At 41.2% G+C, this 23,386-nt stretch overlaps 1 protein-coding gene across 2 annotated transcripts in view; it reads left to right on the top strand.

Moving 5' to 3' along the window:
* Window positions 1–5,831: 5,831 nt before the first annotated feature.
* The window catches only part of DCBLD1 (discoidin, CUB and LCCL domain containing 1), a 65,456-nt gene continuing 47,901 nt past the window's right edge, over window positions 5,832–23,386 (top strand). The window contains exon 1 of one of the 2 annotated variants that reach the window (XM_047860271.1): window positions 5,832–6,051. In XM_047860271.1, coding sequence (XP_047716227.1) covers window positions 5,832–6,051 — 220 coding nt within the window. Of the gene's footprint in view, window positions 6,052–16,725; window positions 16,804–23,386 lie in introns of those variants that run through there. The other variant, XM_047860272.1, reaches the window with a different exon arrangement.

Raw genomic sequence — 23,386 nt, forward strand, 5'->3', positions numbered from 1 at the left:
GGGAGGGGGCGAGGAGGGGAAAGACGAGACAGCCTGGTGTCAGACTGCCGGGCTCTCTATGGGAGTTCTGCTAACAAAGTAGCAAGTCTTTTGGATTCCTTTTAACCTGCCTCTCAATCTCCTCATTCTATGTTCTCTATTCAAATAAAAATTCCATTAACTAAGAGAATTGTTGTCTAAATAAAGACTTCAGAATCAAACCCATAAAAGCCTCTCTGTGTACTTAGAAATTTCTGTGCTAAGAGAAGATTACTCAACTTCTTAATTTCAAGATTTTTATCTCTCTTTTTTCCAACCTATGATCATCTGCATGTGGTCTGGAATCGTGATTTTTTTTTTTAAGTCATATGACATAAACATTCAGATCTTTTAGGGAAAATGGAAAACATCCTCTTTGAAAAGGCAAAGTCTGTCTCTTAAACAAGCCGAAATTCTATCCTTCACTTGTTTAACTAAATGAAGACCTTTTCTTGAGATGAAGCCCATGAAGTAGGAGATAAAAGGCTGCAGAAAAGAAGAGCAGATTCTAGTTTTTAATAGTAGTCTCATTTCCTACTCATCGTTAGGACTTTTTATTTTAAATTTCACTGAGTTTCTGCATTCAAGATGTTTATTAGGATACAAATTAGTAGGTTTGTATGGAATTTACAAACCCCTGTTTGGAGACAGAGCTGAGGGGATCTTAGGGATGGCCAGCCACCTCGGTCAATGTCTTCCTGCTCCAACACTTATCCTGTTGCTTAAGAGAAATGCATCTCCTGCTTAAATGGACTGGTGACTGCAATGGTCTTTGTTTTCTTCAAAATATAAAGTCAAATGATGTGTAGGGATGTGGGGGAAGGAACGAAGATAAAAATCAGTACCTAATCTCTTAGCAGAAGCTAAGATAAATGGCCCAGGCTTTTGGATGGAGAGCCCTCATTTTTCCCAAGCTTCATGATTTCCCTCACTGTCAGCACAGGTGAGGTGTTTGTGGATGCTCTACTCCATCCACAGCAGATGTCTGTTTTATGAAACCCTCAGCCCTCAGGTATATGAGAATCACATGGGCAGCCCAAGGGATGGGGTCAATTCTCCTTTAAAGTTTTTATGTTTTCAGCTTCCAAGAATGCTTTCCAGAGATCCCAAGGGATCACCTCCACTTTCCCAGTGGCTCACATTAACATCAAGACAGTATCCTGGATGTCTAAGCAGGAAGTATCACAGACTGTCTGGTCCTCTGAGCTCCTTTTTTCAACTAGGTCTTACCGTTGGGCTCTCTTCTGCCTGCCAAGTCAGTTTAGGGAGAATCCTCCACCATATTGGATCACCTTGGATCTTCCTCACCCTTGAAACTTGATCAAGTTTCTCATCCTCCACCTTTAATGTAGGAGTCCTTTACCTGTCTTAACCCTGTTAAGTGAGTTTAGCAAGAATGCCCCTATTCTTGATGTCTCCTCTTAATTATTTTCCATCTATGCCCCCCTTACTCTGTTCATTGGCTGGAAATCCCAGGATGTCTTTGCTGTATTCAGAGTTAAGCCTGATCTCTCTTCCCTCTTGCCATAGTCTTGACCCCTGTTGCAATATTCCCATAGAAAGTCTTCCTGACTGATTGTCAGAATATATATATTTTTTTACTTTAATAGGGATGAGGAATGGGAATGATCCCGCACTCCTACTTGTTGCCTTCACACATGAGAACCACAAAAATAATCAGCCTTGTTTTTCTTCCATGTTCATCTAATAACCTCTGCTGGTTTCTACCTTCCTAACTTGTTTTAAAGCTGAAGAAAATATCCCTCACCATTTTATAGTTCTCAGGGTCAATAAATTGACATTGATGCTGTCTTATATGATTCCTGTGATTAAGTTAATTATAGAGCAGTATCCCAAGTTCAAACAAATTGACAAAAATCAACTTTCTGGAGCTGCAAAAGGGAGGACCAGAATGTGAGATCTGACCATAGTGAGCTACAACATTTAAGAATCCATGCTAGATCTTAGATGACACAGCTACCTACTGAACACCAGCAACCAAAAGTCAATAGGGAGTTAGAGATGAGGAAAGAACGTGTGTGATGCAAACTATCTGGGCTATTGCGTTCAGAATTTAATCTTCCTTCTCCCTCAATGCCTACACCTAAGACTCACCTGTTTCTAATGTCTATCTTTCAGACCTACCAATGGCTTTATCCTGACCTGGAGATCTTACTAAAATGCAGATTCTGCTCAGAGGTCTAGGCAGAGGTGTGGATAGGAGTCTGCAGTTCTAAAAAGCTCACAGGTGTTTTGATGCTGCTGGTCCAGTGGTCCCTGCCCCTTTGAGCACAAGAGGCAGGCGCCATCATCCCTAGGCTTGGAGTATTGCCACAAACTCCTAATTGGTCTCTCTGCCTCTTTCCAATCCATTCCCCGCCCCACAGCCAGTGTGCTCTTCCAAAAATCAAATCTGAACAAGTTCCTCCACTTTCCTTGCTTCCCATTGCCCTGGGCACCCTCAGATCCACCCCTGCCTCCTGCCACAACTTCAGGCACCTACTCCTGTCTCACGCTCACTGTTCCAGCCACAATGAATTCAGCTCAGTTCCTATGAGCACCCTATGATCTCTATCTCTGAGCTTTCTCACAAATTCTTCTCATTTGACAAACAATATTTCCCTTCTAATTCCCATCTTCACTCTTCCCAACTCTTCCAGGCTTTTGAAACCTCAGCTATATACCTTTCCTTCCTTGGTGATTCTCTAACACTCTGGACTTTTCCCATCATTGTACTTATGAGCCCATGGAATTACTTTTCTCAAGTTTCTACCATTGGATTATGAATGGAGAGAGAGAAGCACCTGTATTTGTTTTCATTGTATCTCCATCAGATTGTTTTGCATACAGAAAAGTTCAAAATGTATTTCTAGGGTTGAATTTATTGAATAACTGAAAAAGAGGGAGCATTCAGGAAGTAGAAGCCTACTTGGGTTTCAAATTTATATCCCATTTGGTCTTCTTCATAGATCACAACAGGATTACCAAATGTTAAGGATACAATTGATGAGGTTGTCAAATTGAAGCACAATCTAAAGCTTTCTAAATACTTTAGAATAGGCTTGCAGTTCTGTTTAAGTTCTGTCTTACCTAAGCAATACAGAATACATATTATGTATTCAAAACAAGGCATCTCTGACCAGCTAGCTGCCCCCTATTTTTACAGAAGAGCTAGCAAATGTAAACATAAGCTGCAGTAAGATATGCAAAATATGGAAAGACTGGATGGTAAATGAGGAGACAGGTTAAATGTGGAGTTGCTCTGTGAGAAACCCTTCCAGAGAGGTTTCACATGATAAGCAGTTCTTTCATCTTAATATGTGAGATGCTATAAGTGGATCCTAATAATTATAACTTCAATAGAATCCCCAAACTTTAAGTTCTGAGATTCCACGATGCATTATTTAAAAAATCATAGTGGAATCTTCTCAAGAGTAAAACAGACACACATGCTGAACATGAAAGTCTATATGATTGAAGTAGATCAATTTGGTAAGGTCTATGTATTTCATTATATACAAAACTATCATTGACTATCTGCTGTATTTTCATAGTTTTCTTTCATTATGCTTTGCTTTTATTTTTTCAAGAAAAGCATGGCATAATGAAAGCCCTAGGATCTAGTTGGCCTTCTTGTTTGGTCATTGTTACCAGATCCTAAACCTCGCCTCTGATCTGGCTCAGGATTCTGTTGTAGAATAGATTAATTCATTCCCATGAAAGTATTACCTGAGATGGAAAAGGTCACCTCTGGGAGCCCACCTGGCTCACCCTGTGAATTCCTCACTTGTAAACAATACTCTCATTGTCTTCATTCATTGCTCACAGATCCTCACCTGTTGGAGGGCAGCAGCAGCTGCCCCAACTCACTTCCTTAGAAGGAATGAAGAGAAAAAAAAAAACAGGGAAAGCTGGAGTTAGGGAGTAATTCAATGTTTTAAAGTATCCTTTATGTTTATGTGTGAGAATATTCAATATTTTCATGGGTGTGAATTTACTTTTAAATATATATTTTTTAATATTTATTTTGAGAGAGAGAGAGAGAGCACAGGAGCAGGGAAGGGGCACAGAGAGGGAGGGAGAGAATCCCAAGCAGGCTCCCTGCTGTCAGCAAGGAGACCCACGCGGTGGGAGTGGGAGCTGGATCTCACAAATGTGAGATTATAACCTGAGCCAAAATCCAGAGCCCCTTGCTTAACTGACTGAGCCACCAAGGTACCCCTGAATTTACTTTTAATACAAATGTGATAAACCTATTTATTGAGTACTTCTTACATGCTAGAACTGTATATACATACTTTATTTCCTCACTGTGACAGCCAGGACAATTACGTTTTATATTCCCCCAAAAAAGTGAGGCCCAGAGAGGATCAATCCTAGTCAGTGGCTGATCCGGGATTCAGGCTTGGATCAGCCTCATTTCTAGAGTCCAAGCTCTTTCCCGTAGGCTCTGCCGTCTTTGAGAAAGCAAAGCCCAAAGACAAACTCATTGGAAATTTCAACAGGGTTTTTACCTGGTTAAAAAATAATGACAGACGAAAAAAATGAATGCATGTGTAAACAGAGTCTATCCGGGTATCCAAAGAGCATGCGGCTGGCGAATATTGGACCTCAGCGGGGACTAGCAGATGTTAACTATGGCTGCGTGTTACCTAGGAAAATTGCAGGGTGCAGCAGTGGAGGAAGCACGGGAGACCTGCAAGCAGGCTGAAGGTATCACAGTCTTTAAAATATGTATTTAATCTGTCCACGTTCATTTTCACTGCCGCTTCCCCATTCAACTACTCGGTAATAGCCTTGTAAATCTCCACTCTTCATGCTTGCCCTCCCCCAGCCCCGCCCCAGCCCTTCTCCACACCCCCGGAGAATCAGTTCGCTCGTCCGAACCTTCCGTGGCTGCTCTCTAGTCCGAGGGTCAAGTTAAACAGCCTTTACGTGGCCTTCCAGACCCTCCACGTTCTGGCCCCTGCTGCGTGCACGGGCTTCCACCTCTTGCCATGTAACCACCTGTGCACCCTGCTCCAGACACCCTGGCCTTTTCCTCCCTCAGTTCCTTCGCACTCTGTGGCTGTCTTCCAGTCCCCCGCCCTCTGCTTTCCCAAATCCCACTCAGTCTCAGTTTAGAAGCCACTTTTTAAGTGAGGCCTCTCCTGGCTGATTGCTCCCCCTTGGTCTCTTCACCCGCCATCTAATTAGATCTTCCTGAATGTGCTCCCCAAGTAGTCTTCATGTTACCTATTGCAATTTGCATTATACACTTGCCTGATTATTTTTAACGTCTGCAAGTGTCACAAGGGTTTATTTAGCACTGTGCCTGCCTGCCACACTGCTGGAACTTAATAACTTTTGAATGAATGAATGGAGGGACTTGAATTACATTTTAATTGTCACCATCATCAACCTATCAAACAACATTTCGAGTTCTCCAGTGCTGCTCTCCTGGCTTGCCCGCCCCCGTGGGGTTGGCAAAGCCCTGGTGGAGAGCAGCCTTTCTGACGCACCTACCGCGCGCTCCGGAACTCTGGGGAGGACCTAGGCACAGCGGGGCTCAGGGCAGGTCCTCAGGCCAGGTGTCCCTCTGTCTCCCAGGTTCACGTGCATTGGGGGAAGAGCGGCGGAAGAAAAGGGGAGAGTGAAGCGAGGAGCGCCGGGTACCTACTGGAGACCGCGGGCCGAGTCTGGTGCGCCTCCGGCCTCTCGGCCAGCAGCCGCCAGGGAGCTTGACTTCCTCCTTTGGGGGCTGGCGCGCGGGGCTGGGCTGGGCTGGGCGGGGCGGGCGACGCCCCCGCCGGGCTGGGCTCCCAGCCGCCCCAATGGGATTCAGTGCGGGGCCGCGGCTGCGCCCAGTCCCGGCGGCGCGCTCGGCCGCGGAGGAGGCGGCCCGGCCGGGGCAGCGGAGCCTCTGCGCCCGCCTAGGGGAGGCCGAGCGAGCCAGGCTGGCGCCCGGGGGGGCCATGGTGGCGGGCGCCCGAGGTCTCCTGGTCCTCCTGCTTGTGGTCTCCGCCCCGCTCCGGCTGCAGGCGGGCGAGCTGGGTGAGTGGAGCGCGGCCGGCGGGGGTGGGCCAGGCCGGGCCTGGAGGGACCCGGCGCGGGAGGAAGTGGGGTCTCCGCCTGCACCCCGAGGAGTCCTGCCCTTTCTGGCCGACAGCGGCTCGAGTATAAAATAAGTTACTGAATTTCGGATCGTTCCCCCACCCAACTCCTTCCTTCTCCGCTCAACGAGAGAAGCAACTCGACGCCTGCCCGCGTTCGCTCTTCTTGCCCCGAAGCCGGGCTCACTCGGCTCCCCGACTTCCTGACTCCGCCGGCCCCGGGAGAAGTGACATGGCCCCGAGGTGGCGACCCCGGCCGCCACAGGGGAGAGTCGTGTGTGGGGACGCTGCGCCCAAGCCTCCCTTGACAAGGCTGCCGAGTTGCTGGGCGGCCGGGGTCCTCCGTGCGCGGCTGCGATCCTAGCGGGTGCGTTCGCGGCTTGTAGGAACCGGGGGCAGATGTTTCCCCGGGGTTGTGGCCAGGGGGCCGGCGGGCCGCCCTGCCGCTCCTCACTCGTGTGCCGCCTGCGCCCCAAGTTGGAGTCCTGTGGCTCCTTCTTGGGTGTTTGAGCGAGTCGACTCCCGACCAGGCTGCTCTTTCTGTGGACCTGGTCCTTGGTTTCAGGTTGGACGTAACTAATTAATCCACAGCCCAGTTTGCCTCTGCGCATCCACCTGATTAAAGCAGTAAGCCGTTTCACCAGCCCTAGACAAATCCTTGTTAATTAGTTCTTTCCTGATAGGGCAGCTTTCTGCAGCTTTTCAGTTCATGTTTCTTTTCTTCCCTACTTCTGCCCCTATACAACCGAGGTTATTGAATAGCACTAACCATCTAGAATATTTTGACAGCTCTCCCACCCCCACCCGTGTTTTCTAATGAAGCAAGTTTCACTTTTTTTTTTTTTTCCACTGAACCACTTATCCATTCCCAGTCTGAAGCATGGCTACTTAAGATGTTACTGGTGGTTCCTAAGTTTGCTTACATACCAATTTATTTGTTTCAAAGCTGAAGTTTAGACAAAATATGCCTTGGCACTAATAGAATGCTATGCATATCCTAAAAATTTAATAAATATGTACGCTTTGGGGGCACCTGGGTGCCTTAGTCGGCTAAGGGTTGGACTTTGGCTCAGGTCATGATCTCACAGTTGGTGGGTTCCAGACCCAAGTCTGGTTCTGTGCTGACAGCTCTGAGCCTGGAGCCTGCTTCAGATTCTGTGTCTCCCTCTCTCTGCCCCACCCACTCTCACACTCTGTCTCTCAAAAATGAATAAACGTTATAAAAAATTTAAAAAACATGTATGCTTTTATTGAATATGTAGGATTTTGATCACAGGTATTTTAAGGACTTAAAAAATGTTTCTCATCACTGTTTGAAGATGCAATTTTCTCTTTTTAAGTTTATTTCAGAGAGAGAGAGGGGAAGAGTGGGAGAGGGATAGAGAGAGAGAAAGAGAGAAAGAGAATCCCAAGCAGGCTCCACCTAGCAGGGAGCTGGATCCTGGGCTTGATCTTACCAACCATGAGATCGTGTCCTGAGCCAAAATCAAGAGTCAGGTGCTGAACCAACAGAGCCACCCAGGTGCTTCCCGAAGATGCAACTTTAATACTGCAGGTCTCTGAATCCCTGTGACACTGTGTCCCTGTACTAATCTGGCCAAAACTGCCATCCATCTTTACAAAGAAGTTTCAGATGTGCAAGATCATCCAGGCTGGTGAACAGGTGCTTGGTAGAGCAGTTCTCAGGGAACAAGTGTGATTGCTTAGATTTTTTATTGAGCTTCAAATTTGAGATTTTATAGCAGCTGACTGGTGGAAGATGATGTTGTCATTTGAGTTTCCATGAAACATCCTATATGTTTAGGATGCTAAAAGAACCAGTAAAAGCCATAAGTATTCAATCACACAAAAAAAGCAAAACTTAGATTTGGGACATTTACTGAAAAAAAAAAAAATCTCCTAGGAACCCTGGTGCTGATACCTCTCGAATGAAGCAATAATCAGTGATTTTTTTTTTAATATTTCTCACATCTGTGATGTTCCCAATTAGCCCTGGGTCACCTGTTTGGCAAGTGTCCCTAAGTTTAAGCAGGCACACCCATTTGGTCTTGAGATACGCTACTGGCTGTGGTTGGATGGTGGTCATAGGTGTTATTAGCCATCTTCATGTTTACAAGAAGGCAGCCCTGGCATAACGGTCTGTTTTTGATGAGAAGAGGACCGTTTATTCCATTTTACCTTCATTATTCTTGGAGTCAGCCTAGTCTGGTGCTTCTCAGGTCCCAACCTGCCTGATCACGACTGTCTCGGGAAGCTTTGTAAAGCCCCAGCTCCGGATTGTGAATCAGAATCGCCCATGGGGTGGGGCCTGGGAATATGCACTTAAAAAAAAATTCCCCCAGGTAATTCTGACTCAAATCAGCTTTGAGATGACGGAAACATTTTATAATGTAAGGATTATGATAAATGGCTACCATCTGTGTCATGGACAACTTAATATTACACTTTCATTCATTGTGTTCTGTTTCAGGAAATGAATGTGATACTTTAATCTGAATATTTATAAGCCTAGTCAGTGAAATTATTCCAGTTTTTTATGTCAGAGTCTGGAGAAGCTATACTGGTTCCTTTGTAGGGCTGACGCTTGCCTATCTGGTGCTTTTGCTTTATTTATGTATGTATGTATTTATGTATGTATGTATTTATGTATTTATGTATGTATGTATTTATATATATAAGTGGCCACCTCTTCTAGTGTTTATAGCCTGCCAGGCCCCAGACAGTAGGACTTGATGAGCAGGATTTGGTCTGACGTCTGCTGCTTCTTCTGCCCTGCTCCTCTGGACCTAGTTAACTAAATTGAGATATTTATACAGATTGTTTCACATGGTTTTTGAACTTCATAACACCACATATAAGTTAATCTTTAGTATTGATTCAATTACTATAAATCTGTAGGCTTGGACTTAAGTCTTCTTACCTTTATTATAAGTTTTGAGAATAAAATACCCTAATTCATGTGAAGATTTTGTGCTAACTAAACATCCCTGATTCTCCCTTCCCCAAAATATTTGGAGATGTGTATGAAAGATTTCCTCTTTGTGATTGAAGTGTTAGTGAAGAGTAAAAATAAGCAGTCAGTGTCTAAGGAAACTTGTAAGCATAGAACTGGATACTTAAAAATTGCCTTAAAAATTCTGCCCAACTCTTATCTGTTACTATTGGAAGGTCTGTTCTTAAGTCATCACTTGTGTATATTTGGTTAGAGATGGGACAGCAGATGTCTGATGTTCTAGGTGAGTGGCTTCTTAAAAGGTAAGCACAAGTTTATTTGGGTAGCTTCTGTATCAGTGTTTGCACCCATCCGAGACTTTCCATCATCTCTGAGGTCTGGGGTTCTGTCTGCCCTTTAGTCTGTAAATTCTCGAGGGAGTGACTGGGATTGTCGTCATCATCCTGGCACCTGACAGAGGTGCTCAGTAAATGTTTCTTGGGTTGAACTGAACAATCTCTTCATGTTTAGGAGATTATCTTCAAATTGTTTCCTAACTAGTAGAAACTAAGTAATAAAGAATCTACTGAAGTTCTTTATGAAGGTTCATCTGGTGCTTCCATTAATTAATTTGGTTAGCAAGCCCAGCCCCTTGGAATGCTTTATTTCTGTATGTAAGGATGCCTTTTTTTTTTTTAAATGTTTATTTATTTATTTATTTTTGAGAGAAAGAGAACACAAGCACAGGTTGGGGGTGGGGGGCAGAGAGAGAGGGAGACAGAATCTAAAGCAGAGAATCTGAAGCAGGCTCCAGGCTCTGAGCTGTCAGCACAGAGCCCGATGTGGGACTCAAACCCAGAAATCATGAGATCATGAGCTGAGCCAAAGTTGGACACTTAACTAACTGAGTCACCCAGATGCCCTGTCAGCTGGGTGGCAAGGATGCCTTTTAAATGAAAGAACATCAGAAAGAAGAGAACATGCGAGCAGAACATGGACGGTGCCTTTTGGCTACAGTAGATGTAATTTGTACCACTCAGAAACATTAAGTTGCACCATATAGTTCAGAAAGGAAGTTGTGTTAAAGGATTCATTAAACCAAAGGATGCTATTATGATTTGAACTCTGAATAGTGTCCTGAACTGTATTTATTAACTTTTTATTTTATAAGTTGAACTCCTTAAACTTGTGGTACTGAAACAGACTTGAAAATCACATACAAAACATAACTTGGAAATAGTCTAGACATCTGACATTTATAAGGAATTATGTTTTTATTTTTAAGATGCATGGGAAAGTGAATTAACTGCACCATATATCAAAGGTTTTAGTCATGTTAAGGCAAAAAGAACAAAACAAAACCAAAACAGCTTGTTCAGGGAAATAAGGAAATATTTCCTGTAAAGTTTTGGACTTACTGCTATGTGTGTCCTATAGCATAAAGTCTACCCTATACATATTAGAGCAACAAATTTCATGTTTTTTAAGGAGATAATAACATAACCTATCCGGAGTTGCACTTAGCACATGGTAAAAGCTCAATGAATGCCAGCTATCTTACTTTTCATTTCTGTTTATTACTACTAATTTGAAAAATATGGGGTCCCTTTGTTCTGCCTCCCCCACTGCTTCTAGGACCTCATTTTCTTCCATGCTCCCCCATACTCCCAGCCATACTGGATTTCTTGCCATTTTTCAAAGATAGCAGACATTCTTCTGCCTTAGAGCCTTTGCACATGTTGCCTAGAATAGGCCTGCCCCAAATATCTACATCACTCCCTCCCCCTTCAGTCTTTGTTCAGATGTTACTTTCTCAGGGAGAATGTCCCTAATCACCTGTAACCCTCCTGCCATCCCCCAGGACTCCTTCTCCCCACCTTCCCTGCTTTCATTTTTCTTGGGAGCACTACCATCTTCCAACAGAATATATCATTTACCCTTTTATTTAATTTGTCTGACTTCCCCCTAGAAGAATGTCAGGTCTGGGAGGAACTTTGTGCTTTGAACAGTGGCCACCATATGATGGGGCTCAGGAGGGGATGTGTGCTCCGTGAGGACAGGGCGGGTGAGGGGGAGAATGCAGTGGAAACACAGTTCCTGCCCTGTTGTTAAAGACTCAAAGCTGTGACTCTAGCTGAGACTCAAAACCAGAACAAGACAAAGTAATAAAATTCTATGTCTAGTCCCATTGTTATTTATAGACAAAAAGTCTGAAATATGGGTTTAAAATAGAAGAATTCATTCTGGTATATTTGAAGTTTGGCTTTGAGGAGAAACCCATAAATATCACCAGACCTTCAGATTTTTTTTTTCTTTAGACTATGGCGTAATCTTGTCTTTTTGCAACTGAAGAGTCATGTTGATGTCATTTTCCAGATGTTCTCTGCTTTGCATATACATAAAAAAATAGTTGTTTGCCGTGGGGGTAGGGGAGTGGGAGAGACTTAATTGTTGGGAAAAACCCACATGGCGATTTCTAGCCCAATGTAGAAATAAATTTTAACTGTGAGCTCTAGTATGCTGAATCCAGACCAACTGTCAAACTTGCCTTTCAGTTGGATTGAAGAGAGTTTATTTTTGTTTTTTGGTTTTGTTGTTGTTTGTTTTTTGTTTTGGCCAGGGGGAAGGGGGAAGGGAGGATAATAGGGGAGAGTAGAGATGAAAGGAGCTTTTTATAGTCTCCACCAGCACCTGGTACAGTTCCTGGTAGAGAAAGGGTTCCAGATAACTATTTCCTAGTCGGCGCATGAATGGTGTGGCTGAGGTTTGAGAGAATGAAGTGAATGGTGATATTCACTAAGTTGTTGTAAACAGAATTGCATACATGACTATTGTGATGACTTAGGAAACACTCTGAACGTATTCAAGAAAATAATTAAATTCAACTCTGAAAAGGTTTGAGAATCTTTGAGACTCCTTTACAGGCAGCACCAGGAAAGCTTCCATGAGTTAGGCACTGGCAGTCTTAAGAATATTGCAGCAGGTGGTATTGGAGCAGGTGAGTCGGAGGTCCCCAAGATCTCCAGATGCTTATACATTGAGGGCATCAGGGGCCTATTTCACCTTGAAAATCGCTGGGACAGTGTTTAGACATTTGTGACATTATCACTGTATTAAACCACATTGTCATGTATGCCTTGAGTGTTTACTGCCATTTCAACTTGATCTATTAATCTAGCCTTTGTGAACTATCTCTCTGGGAGCTTTTATGCTGTGTGAAATTGTACCTAATATGTGCAGAAATGTCTTGTGTCTTAAGTGTGGTAATTTTAGCTTAGATGGATTTTTTTTGTAAGAAAAGCTGCAAAGAATAACCTTGAAACAAGGTATTAGCTAAGTGGTTTTATTTTACCCCATTTCTCCCTTTTTATAAAGCTACACTGGAGCTTCACCCCCCCCCCCAAAAAGCCCACAAAAAACAAAATCAAAAACAAACAAAAAAATTTCTCTTAGGATGGGACTTTCTTTCCTGACTGCTTTCCCAAACATATTCCCCAATGCTTACAAGGCACAACAGTTGTGGAATAAAGCAGGGTGTCGATAAATAATATTGTACCGACATACCATAATCCTGCAAGGAAACTGTTACACAGAGAACCAGTAAGGACAAATTTTTGGCACACACACACACACACACATACACAAATACAAATATATATCCCCACAACCAATGTACATATGCACACACACACTTATATACTATCTACTTTTTTTTTTTTTTTTTACTAAATATTGGGTAATAAAATTTCATCTCTAAATATGTGTAAGGTGTAAAGAACAACAATAAAACTAATACCTGGGTACTCATTCTACTACCTAGTCTGTACATGCTTTTATATTCTGCTTCTTTTTCAACTTCACATTTTATTAAAAGCTTTCACCATACTGTTTGGGGAAAAAATTCTAAGTTTATATTTATATTTAGAGTTAGCCTTCAGGGAAACCAAAAACTCATTTTCAAGTCCTTTACTGCTACTGAGGAATATCTAATGGGAAAATGGAATTTTTGTCTTGTCCAATCGGCCATGGGTCTTGTCCAGATTTTTGTCTTTTGTGTGTTTCAAATAACCCTTCCTTGCTTTTGGAGTCAGAAGAAATTTGCCCGTACTATATTTGAGAAAATTATTACTCTGAATGTAGTAAGTATCAGAAAGGTAAGATTTCTTGGTCCTTCCTGGATGAAATTCTTAATTCATACTTAAAGGACTCAACTTTGTCAATGATTAGACTATTTGGAGTTTATCTTTACTGATAACCATATTTGTTTTATATGGTTTTATATTCATTTTCCAACTCAAATTACAACCACTATTATGGCCTTTTAATTCAGTGGCCAACATATTTACATTTTACAGGAAGGGAAAAGAACAGTCTCTCTTTCATCACAAAATTAAAATCCTTGGAAATTAGTACTAATCTAGTTCCATTTCATGATTAAGTCTGTTTAGTGGATATGCCTAAAAGTTGTGTATGAATTATTTTTTAAAGAGCACTCTTATTCTTGAAAAAAGGGAAAGAAAACTGTATTTCGCTATTCTGTCAAAGTACAAGGCCAATGGATATTAAAAGTTAAGAAGTACAGTAAATTTGAATTACTAGTGCGTAAAACTTCCTACAGGAAATGTAGGTAAAATCTCTGTGAGACTCACTTAATTTTTAAATGGCTGAATGGATTTAATTCAGCCTTCTTATGGCTTTTCACAAAAGCAAGCTTGCCTCATATTGAAATGTGGTTGATTTCAGCCCAAAAGAAGAAACTTTTGAGACTTAATAGTCCATAGGACCACTGAAACATGAGAGCTGTTTATTGAATTGCTCCCATTCTGAGGAGTTTAGAACAGAGGCTGCTTATTTTGAGAATTACATGGACCATGATTTGCCTTTTTTCCCCTGAAAAAGCCCTTGCTTTGCCAAGAGACTAAAATTGAAGATAGCCTCCAGATAGAGAAATGCCCCAGTATCTACTGTTGCTCCTAGCTCCCTAGGGTCTAAAAATCTATGAAACCTTCTTGCCTTGTGGGTAGGAAATTCTTTTCTCTTTCTGTTTTTCATCTTCTTACCCCCCCCCACCCTTTTCATCCTCTTTGCTACAGTTGCTGTGCTGTATTACTAAGATCTTAACAGAAAAACTTCCCCTCCCTGAGGTATTTGACATCTGTTAAAGACCAAATGGCATTTCTCTCCCAAATATTTCATTTGCGTTTCTAAATAGTCTCTTATATTACTACAGTGCACTGAACACCCCTAAAAATATTGATGGTGCCGTCTTAATATCATCTAATAGTCAAATGTGCCCAGTTGATCTAAACATGCCTTTTTACTGCTGCTTTATACGAAGAAAGATACAAACGAGGTCCACACGTTACAGTTAGTTATTCTATCTCTTAAGTCACTTTTTAGGTACCAGTGACCGCTACACACATGTGTTTTGTTTTCCTGCAAGGAAATCAGGTTCAGCTATTTTGTGACACAGATCGATCTTAAATTAGACCAACTGGCTTCTGAGTTTTGTGTTTTTTACTTGGTGCGCTAGCCACTGTAATTCTCTATAACCTTGAAATTAGACCTAAAGACTTGATTAGATTAATGCTAAGTGTTTTTGGTGAAAGTACCACAAAGGTGTCATGTGCTGCTGATTGTGTCTCAAGATGCATACATTATTATTGTTATTATTGTCCCACTTTCTATCATGCTAAAAATGATCAGTGACTTCAGCTTGATCCCTCCATTGTGAAGCTGCCTTTTTCCTTTATGACCTGTAAATAGTCTGTGGAATGATAGTTTCTTACTCAGTAAAATTACTCTTCCCCATCAACATTTCATTTGGTGGTGTAAGCATCCATCGATCATTGCTTTTCCATGTAGATTTTTTTATGTCAATAAAAATTTAAAACCCTACCTTCATAGGTATGTTGATTTATCAAGTGGTTTTTGCATCTAATTGAATCCCAACAGTTCTGAGAGCTATGAAAGAAAGGAACTGAGATCAGAAAGATTGAATCATTTACCCCAGGCACACTCACTTTTTAAAAAAAAATTTTTTTTAACTTTTATTCAGCTTTTGAGAGACAGAGACAGAGTGAAAATGGGGGAAGGACAGAGAGAGAGGGAGACACAGAATCCAAAGCAGGCTTCAGGCTCCAAGCTGTTAGAGCCCAACACGGGGCTTGAACTCACAAATGATGAGGTCATGACTTGAGCCAAAGTCGGATGCCTAACCGACCGACTGAGCCACCCAGGCTTCCCGAGACACACTCACTTTGAGTGTCCATAATGGGATACAGGTACGTGTCCTACAATCCTAGATACCTTAGGATGGTCTCCTGTCCTTCATCTTCTAGGAAAGCTCTTGTCCTGGGGAGATCAGTTAAGTCTTAGAGAAACATATTTTCAGAAGCTATTTATGCAATAAATCTTTAACAGTTTTTGGTTTCTCTTAGAGGTGATCACATTTGCTCCAGAAATATTAAGACTTTTTCAAGTCTCAATTAGTAGTTAACCATGTGTTTTTATTGCATTGTGATAAAGTCTGTGGTACAAGATGTGGAATGTACAAAGGCAGTATACTTTTTGGGGACTGTGCAATGTGATATGAGCTTATAAAGTTTATTTTTTCCTCCATCAACTTTTAATGTTTCATACTTAAGTAGATGCATGATAAGATACCATTTCTTTCCTAACTGAGATTTGCTATTTTCTGGTCAGTAAACATTGATTGCTTTTTACTTCTATATGGTACATATGTGTACGTTCCTAGAAAATTTCTCACCCTATTTCTTTGTGTATTTTCTACCATATGCTCAAATAATTTCTTTAAAAAAATTTTTTTAATGTTTATTTTTGAGAGAGAGAGAGACAGAGACAGAGAGCAAGCAGGGAAGGGGCAAAGAGAGAGGGAGACACAGAATCAGAAGCAGGCACCAAGCTCTGAGCTGTCAGCACAGAACCTGACATGGGACTCGAACTCTCAGACTGTGAGGTCATGACCTGAGCTGAAGTTGGTCTCTTAACAGACTGAACCACCCAGTTACCCCTAAATAATTTCTAAATTGACACTTTTTTCCAGGTGTCAGAAATGTTACCCTGGCTTAAATGTAGATCCTGAAATTTCTTATTGCCTGTTCTAGACTTATAAATGAAATCATGAAAATAAGTGTCAAAGAGTTAAGAATATAGACTTGTTCCAATTTTAGGAATGGATATTAAAATAAAACCATATAAAACTGGTATCTCAAGAATTTTTCATTTTTGAAAAGGTTCACTGCAAGATCCCTATCTATTTTTTTTTAATTTTTTAACATTTATTTTTGAGAGATAGAGTGTGAGTGGGGGAGGGGCAGAGAGAGAGGGAGACACAAAATCCGAAGCAGTCTCCAGGCTCCGAGCTGTCAGCACAGAACCAGACGTGGGGCTCAAACCCACCAACTGTGTGATCCTGACCTAAGCCAAAGTCTGATGCTTAACTGACTGAGCCATCCAGGAACCCCTGGTCCCTATCTATTAATAGGAATTAATTAATAAGGGCTCTTTAAGTCTCTTGCTATTCAGAGTATATCTTTCAGGCATCAGCAAAATAATCATTACCAAGAACCTTTTGAACGCACAGAATTTCCAGGCCCTGCCTATTACCCAGATCCCAAGATGACTGGTGTGCCCACAGAAGGTTAAGAAGCAGCACTTTGATCCACCTAAAACTTCATTTACAGAGCATCTTTTAGGAGCCACCTTGGTGCTAAGAAAAGTGAACAACCTTTGTTGGAGGTAAAATAGTCACCTCTCATTAGACTGTCCCTTAATAGTGTGGTAAAAAGTACTTGCTTAAATAATTAAAGAGAGAGGGTGATAGAGTTTCTCATAAGTTTTACAAGAATCCCTGAATTAAACATGGCTACTTTCCTCATGTTAATTTTGAGACAAGAAGAGTAAGACTATAAAAAAATAATGTGGGTTTTAATACTAATGGTGCTGCTCAGCAGTCATGTGAGCATGGGCAAGTCTTAAGTCTGTCTGCCTCAGTTTCCTCACCTCCACATTGGGTGACTTTAGCAGCGGCAGCCTTAAAGCGCAGGGACTGAGGTCCGTGGTTTCTGGAATTCAGGAGAGGTTCAGGTGCCAGCTCAGCCACCTGGGCCAAGTTACCCGGCTTCTCAGAGCCTCATCTTCACACATAGAACAGGGGCAATAACAAGAGGGATGTGGGATGGAAAAGGGGTGTTGGGGTCTTCAGTTGTTCTTTATTGGAAATGGCCTATCTTACAAGCTATGGGGTATATTCTTGGATGTTTGAGATAGTACTTTCTATATGTCTGTATGTGTATGTATAAAATGTTTCATAATTTTAAAAAGGGAACTAATATTTATTATCGGTAAAATACGCTTATAAGAAGATTCAGTAGCATAAAGTCCCTTAGAATGCTCTGCCACCTTTTATAATAAATGTTTAGTAAATGCCAGGTGTTATTAGCATTTTCACAATATTATGGAGTTTTTTTTTAACTATTCCAATAACATTTTGGTTCTTGCTGAGTTTTTGAAAAATGTATCTGGAAAAGTGACAACGTGTGTGTATATGTGTGTGTGTGTGAGAGAGAGAGAGAGAGAGAGAGATGTTTATAGTTTTAACGAACTGAGATTAACTTTATCCACACTTGGTATACTGGATTTTTTTTTTTTTTTACTCCAGAGAGAAAAGTCAATGTCCATTTACACTTTATCTGAATATTGGCGGTGTGTATATTTAACATGGAACCAGGTTAGAAAATATAGCGCATGGTAGAAACAGGAAAGATTTCCCGCGTTTATCTTCACCCCCAGCAATTGCAACTTAGACATTACATCAACATCCTGACATTATTGGTAAAGGTCAGCAGCTGCTTTTCTCTAACTTCCTTATCCTAAGCATCTATTCAACAGAGATAAAATAGTTGTCTTAGACTTGTTTTGCTGTACAAACAAGTTTTTTCCCCTTTTTATCTCTGAAATTAAGCAACTTCTCTTAAAGAATGCATCCAATTTGTTACAAATTTCCCCCACAGCACTTGTGAGTTCACAACAGTGGGAAAATTCTTCCTTTTGAATTATCAGATTCACATAGTGTAGTTTCAGTATCGTTCTTTAAAGTCTCAAGGCCAGAATCCACTTCTCTGCATCTCAGCCTTAATCCCAGAAGCCCCATCATGGAATCCCAGTGTGCATCCCATTTTTGAGAGCCTAGCCCAGGAGTTGGCCGGCCATGTGCCCTATGGAACACTACATCAGGAGACACCCACTGAGGAAGGGGTTCCCTGAGAATATTCCAACCTGTGTCTGCTGTGAGAATGTCACTGTGCACTCTAAGGGCTGTGAGATGGCCTGTGGCAAAGAAAAAGGTAAAATTCTACTGGTAAAATTTATCTTGCAGATCTTTTTTGGAGATGAAGACTTGACCTCCTTTTAAGTTTCCCAAGGACTCAAAAGCATACAGTGCCCACTTTGGGAGATGCTGTCCTAGCAGTCGGTGGGGCCCTGGATACATAATGGGGCAGGGAGCATTCTAATTAAAGCTTCTGACAGACTCTCTAACCCTTAACACAGGCTCACTCATCTTTACCATGCCCAATTGTGGTCAGGCTCTTTTTTAATGTTTATTTATTTAAAGAGGAAGAGAAAGAATCCAAAGCAGGCTCCACGCTCAGTGTGGAGCCTGACATGGGGCTTGATCTCATGACTGTGAGATCATAACCTGAGCTGAAATCAAGAGTCGGACGCTTAATTGACTAAGCCACCCAGGCACATGTGTGGTTAGGCTTTTTAAAGATGAGGAAAATTGATAAACAAAAAAATGGTAATTTCTTAAGATCATGGAGCCAGTGAGTGAGGGAACTTGGACAAAGTCAGCGAACCCAAAGCAATATTCTTGCTACTTTAATATGTGTGGTAGTTTTAAATAAAAATATGGCAGTTAAAATATTTTGAATTCTTACTGTATGCTAGCCTTTATGCTTAATACTTTACTACCATTATCTCACTTAATGCTCATGATAACCCTGTGTGTCGAGGGAGGGGGATGATATCATTGTCTCTGTGATGATGAATTGTAGCTCTTTAAGAGAGGTAAAGGGACTTATCTAAGGTCAGTCAGTACTGGGCAGGAGCCCATGTCCTAACCATTGTCATCTGTCACCTCTTAAGTGTATGGAAATACTTTATGAAATTAGAAAAGCAATAGGTGTGCAAGCCCTCTTCCCCCACACCCACACCCCTTCTGTGATCTTTAACTTTTCCTTGGGAATCACAGAACAGGAGAGTGACCAAGAACTATGCAGTTCTTGCAGTTCTATGTGGTTTTACTTATAGCACATTAATGGATAGCACTAAATTAGGTTTTGAGATTTTTTTTTTTTTTTTTTTTACTGTTAGGTATGCTTCTTATGTGAACATTTAAAATGTTTGATGCGGGGCGCCTGGGTGGCGCAGTCGGTTAAGCGTCTGACTTCAGCCAGGTCACGATCTCACGGTCCGTGAGTTTGAGCCCCGCCTCAGGCTCTGGGCTGATGGCTCGGAGCCTGGAGCCTGTTTCCGATTCTGTGTCTCCCTCTCTCTCTGCCCCTCCCCCGTTCATGCTCTGTCTCTCTCTGTCCCCCCCAAAATAAATAAACGTTGAAAAAAAAATAAAATAAAATGTTTGATGCCCTTGCACCCTGATGGAAACAGCCTCACATTATGTAAGGAGTCTTGGATAGGACCTCTTGAAATGACTCATTTCATTTTCATGCGTTCAAATTGATTTATTTTAAGTGGTTCTTTCAGCTGATAGGAAACACCGTCTTGGGAGTTTACATGGAGAGACTTTTTGACAATAAGTACCTTGTGTTTCCTTTTATTTTACTGCCAAATGTCTTTCATCTGCTGAGGCAAAAGTATCATCTTCTTTAGATCATTAGTCCTATCATTAGCTTCCATTATTGTATTTGGTGGCAATAAGGTCTAAAGAGATTCTAAAACAGTTTTGCAGAACTCGGTCCTATGCTTCTAATCTATAGCTGTGTCTTCTGTCAGCATAGTATTATCCATTTTCCTTTCAAGAAAACGAAAAATTTTGAATAATTGAAGTTACCATCACAACTTCATTCTTACTAGCTTTATTCTCACATAACCACTTAGACCCTTCTGCTCTTATTTTTCCATTCCAGGCAACACACAACATAAAAAAGTTAAACACAGCTGAAAAGAGCAAAATTTATGAGAGAGTATGGCTGACAATGAAATTAGTAATACCTTGGGAAATCTGTTCACATTGCCATCAGACAAAGAACTGTAATAATTGCAAACTCCCCTTTGTGGTTGAAAAGATTGTAGTCATCAAGAGCTCACTTGATCTTAGACATGGGAAAAGATGTTCTCACACCCACACACAGGTGATTGTATATGGGTTGAGACCTGTTCTAACTTGAATATTAGAAGAGCAATGATAAAACAGGAATGAAATCATGTTTCTAGAAATGGTTTCACTCTTGTGATATTTTAGAGCACTATTTCTCAAATTGCAGGTGGTGACCCATTAGTAGGCAATAAAATTAATTCAATTGACACAACCAGCATGTTTTCAATTTAAAAAAATGAAGTGGAATAGGAAAATCATAATGCATTACATAATGCATAAGAATGTAATGTTTATTCATTCTTGAGAGAGAGAGTGACAGAGACCGAGACAGACAGAGCACAAGTGGGGGAGGGGCAGAGAGAGAGGGAGACACAAAATCCAAAGCAGATTCCAGGCTCTGAGCTGTCAGCACAGAGCCTGATGCGGGGCTTCAACTCACAAACTGTGAGATCATGACCTGAGCCGAAGTTGGATGCCCAACCGAGTGAGCCCCCTGGGTACCCCAAAAAATCCATGTTCTAACTATGGGTCATAAATTTTTTAAAATGTTTGAGGTCTGTTGTTTTCTTGTATGGATTAGTTAATAATTAATCTTAAAGGAATTTTTGCATTATGTATTTTATGTCATCCAGTTTTCCACAAGTGCAATTCAGTTGAAAGTTTTCTTCTGAAGCCTAATTCTTGCTTTGTAGTATTACAGAACTTAGTTCATACTAGGTATGTCTTAATTTCACTTTTCTGTTAGTGGAACGTGATTTCTTATCAAAGGGAAATAGTCTTTTAAGGAAGTTATTGTTTTCCTTTCTTAGTGGGTGGAATTAGAGTAGACTAAATAAACAGTTGACGCGTGTAGACAAGCATCTGGGATTTGTTTTAAGCTTATTTAGAAAATACCCTGTATATCCATATTTCCAGAACAGCTGATATTAAAAGCATAGAGACATATGCATTCATTTCAGGCATTTGGAGAATAGATATTGAGCCCATACCTCTGGGAGCTGTCACTATACTCTCAGGAATTACTTGTTAGCACACCCCTCGCCTCTTGCCTGTGAGCTCCTTCAAGTGAGATCTGCATTATTCTAAATTCCTAGCTGTTGAGTGAGTTTTTAATGACAGTCTGTGCGTATTGGTTTAAAGAGACTTCTTTCAGTCTGTACCTTAAGGCTAATGCTAAAAGTAGCTTATGTTACAGAGAATATTAGGTAAATTTGGTATTTTTCATTATACTATTTTTCTGATATCTACATTGTGCTTTCATATTGTAGAGAATTTAAAAAATAAATATATCAATAAAATGAAAATCACTTGTAATCCTACATCGTAACACTTCAAACGTTTTCCCTTTATATCTATTAGTACACTATATCCCGTTTTTAAGTTAAAGAGAATTCTAAAACATGACTTTAACTTTTCCTTATTACCACATGGCTTGGAGATATAGTTTGACCATCCTTTTCTAATTTAGATTGTTTCCAAATGTTCACAAATAAAATACTTAAATTTTGTGTAGAGGTCACTTGGGGATCTATAAACTACTGAGTACTTAGCAGCTTTTTCCAAAATCTCACCTTCATCCAGTTTTGTTTTTTAAGTTGTTTTGAGAAGGGGTTTGATCAGTCTCACAAGTCGGCTATGGCTCCAAGCAAACCCCAGGATTTAGGCCCATCATGGAGTGACCACTCTTCAAATATTCTGCAGAGGAGAGGAGGAAATGACGGATAGTTTAGTCATCATGTGCTTTGGCCATTAAATTACAGTTCAAAGGAAGAAAAAGATAAACACTGGGTGGTAGCCACTTTTGAAGACTAGACAAGTTCCCTGTGGCAAAGCTTCCTCCTTCCCCTTTATTTCCATGCTCCCCCCCCCCCCCCTTTGATGTTAGGTAGTTGACACTTGAACCTAGCGGTCTAACCCCACACTCCTGTATCACTGTGGCTCACTACCCATCAGGCCTCCCAACACCATATGGAGCTTAATCCTCAAAACCAAGGTGATATTTTTTCCCCTAAAGACTGACCTTCATTTCTTTTCATTTCAGTTTTTTTTTAAACTGAACCCTCATCCATAGCAGCCATCAACCTTCCCCCATCTCTTATTTCTTATCCTGCTTCCTCCCTTTTTTTTTTTTTTTAATTTTTTGTTCAACGTTTTTATTTATTTTTGGGACAGAGAGAGACAGAGCATGAACGGGGGAGGGGCAGAGAGAGAGGGAGACACAGGCTCCAGCCCAGAGCCATCAGCCCAGAGCCTGACGCGGGGCTCGAACTCACGGACCGCGAGATCGTGACCTGGCTGAAGTCGGACGCTTAACCGACTGCGCCACCCAGGCGCCCCACTTCCTCCCTTTTTTTACTCGAGTATTTTAAGGCAAATCCCAGACTTCATGCTATCATGCCATTTCAGCCCAAATATGTCAGTAGGCCTCCCTAAAAAAAGACATTTCTTACACAGCCTCAACATCATTATCACACCTAATAAAGTGAATAATACTTTCCTGATATCAGTACCCCACTTACCTTCTTGAAACAGTTTTATAAGGTTGGTTTTTCAAATCAGGATCCAAATGAGATTCACTTGGTTGCTGTGGTTCTTCAGTTTCCTTTAGTTTAAAATAAATACATTCTTTTATGCCTTTTTATACAATTCATTGTTGAAGAAACTAGGTCAGTTGCACTAGCATATTCCAGCCTAGATTTGGCTAATGGCTTCCTTACGGTGTCAATAAACTTGTGCATTTCCTGTAGCCTGGAAGCTAGGTGTAAAGGCTTGATGAGATTTGGAGTCAATTATTGATTCACGTTTTGCTTTTTGGCAAGAGTGCTTCATAGGTGTTGGTGCATAGAGCACATTTTATCCAACCTGGAGACACCTAGTATCTGATTGCCTTACTTGTAGTCATGCTGGGATCCATCAGTGAGTTTAGATGGTAACACATCTGGCACTTAAATTTTGAAGTTCTTCCTCAACTTTCTACCCAAT

Source organism: Prionailurus viverrinus, chromosome B2 (genome assembly GCF_022837055.1).
Source record: "Prionailurus viverrinus isolate Anna chromosome B2, UM_Priviv_1.0, whole genome shotgun sequence".
Lineage (NCBI taxonomy): Eukaryota > Metazoa > Chordata > Mammalia > Carnivora > Felidae > Prionailurus > Prionailurus viverrinus.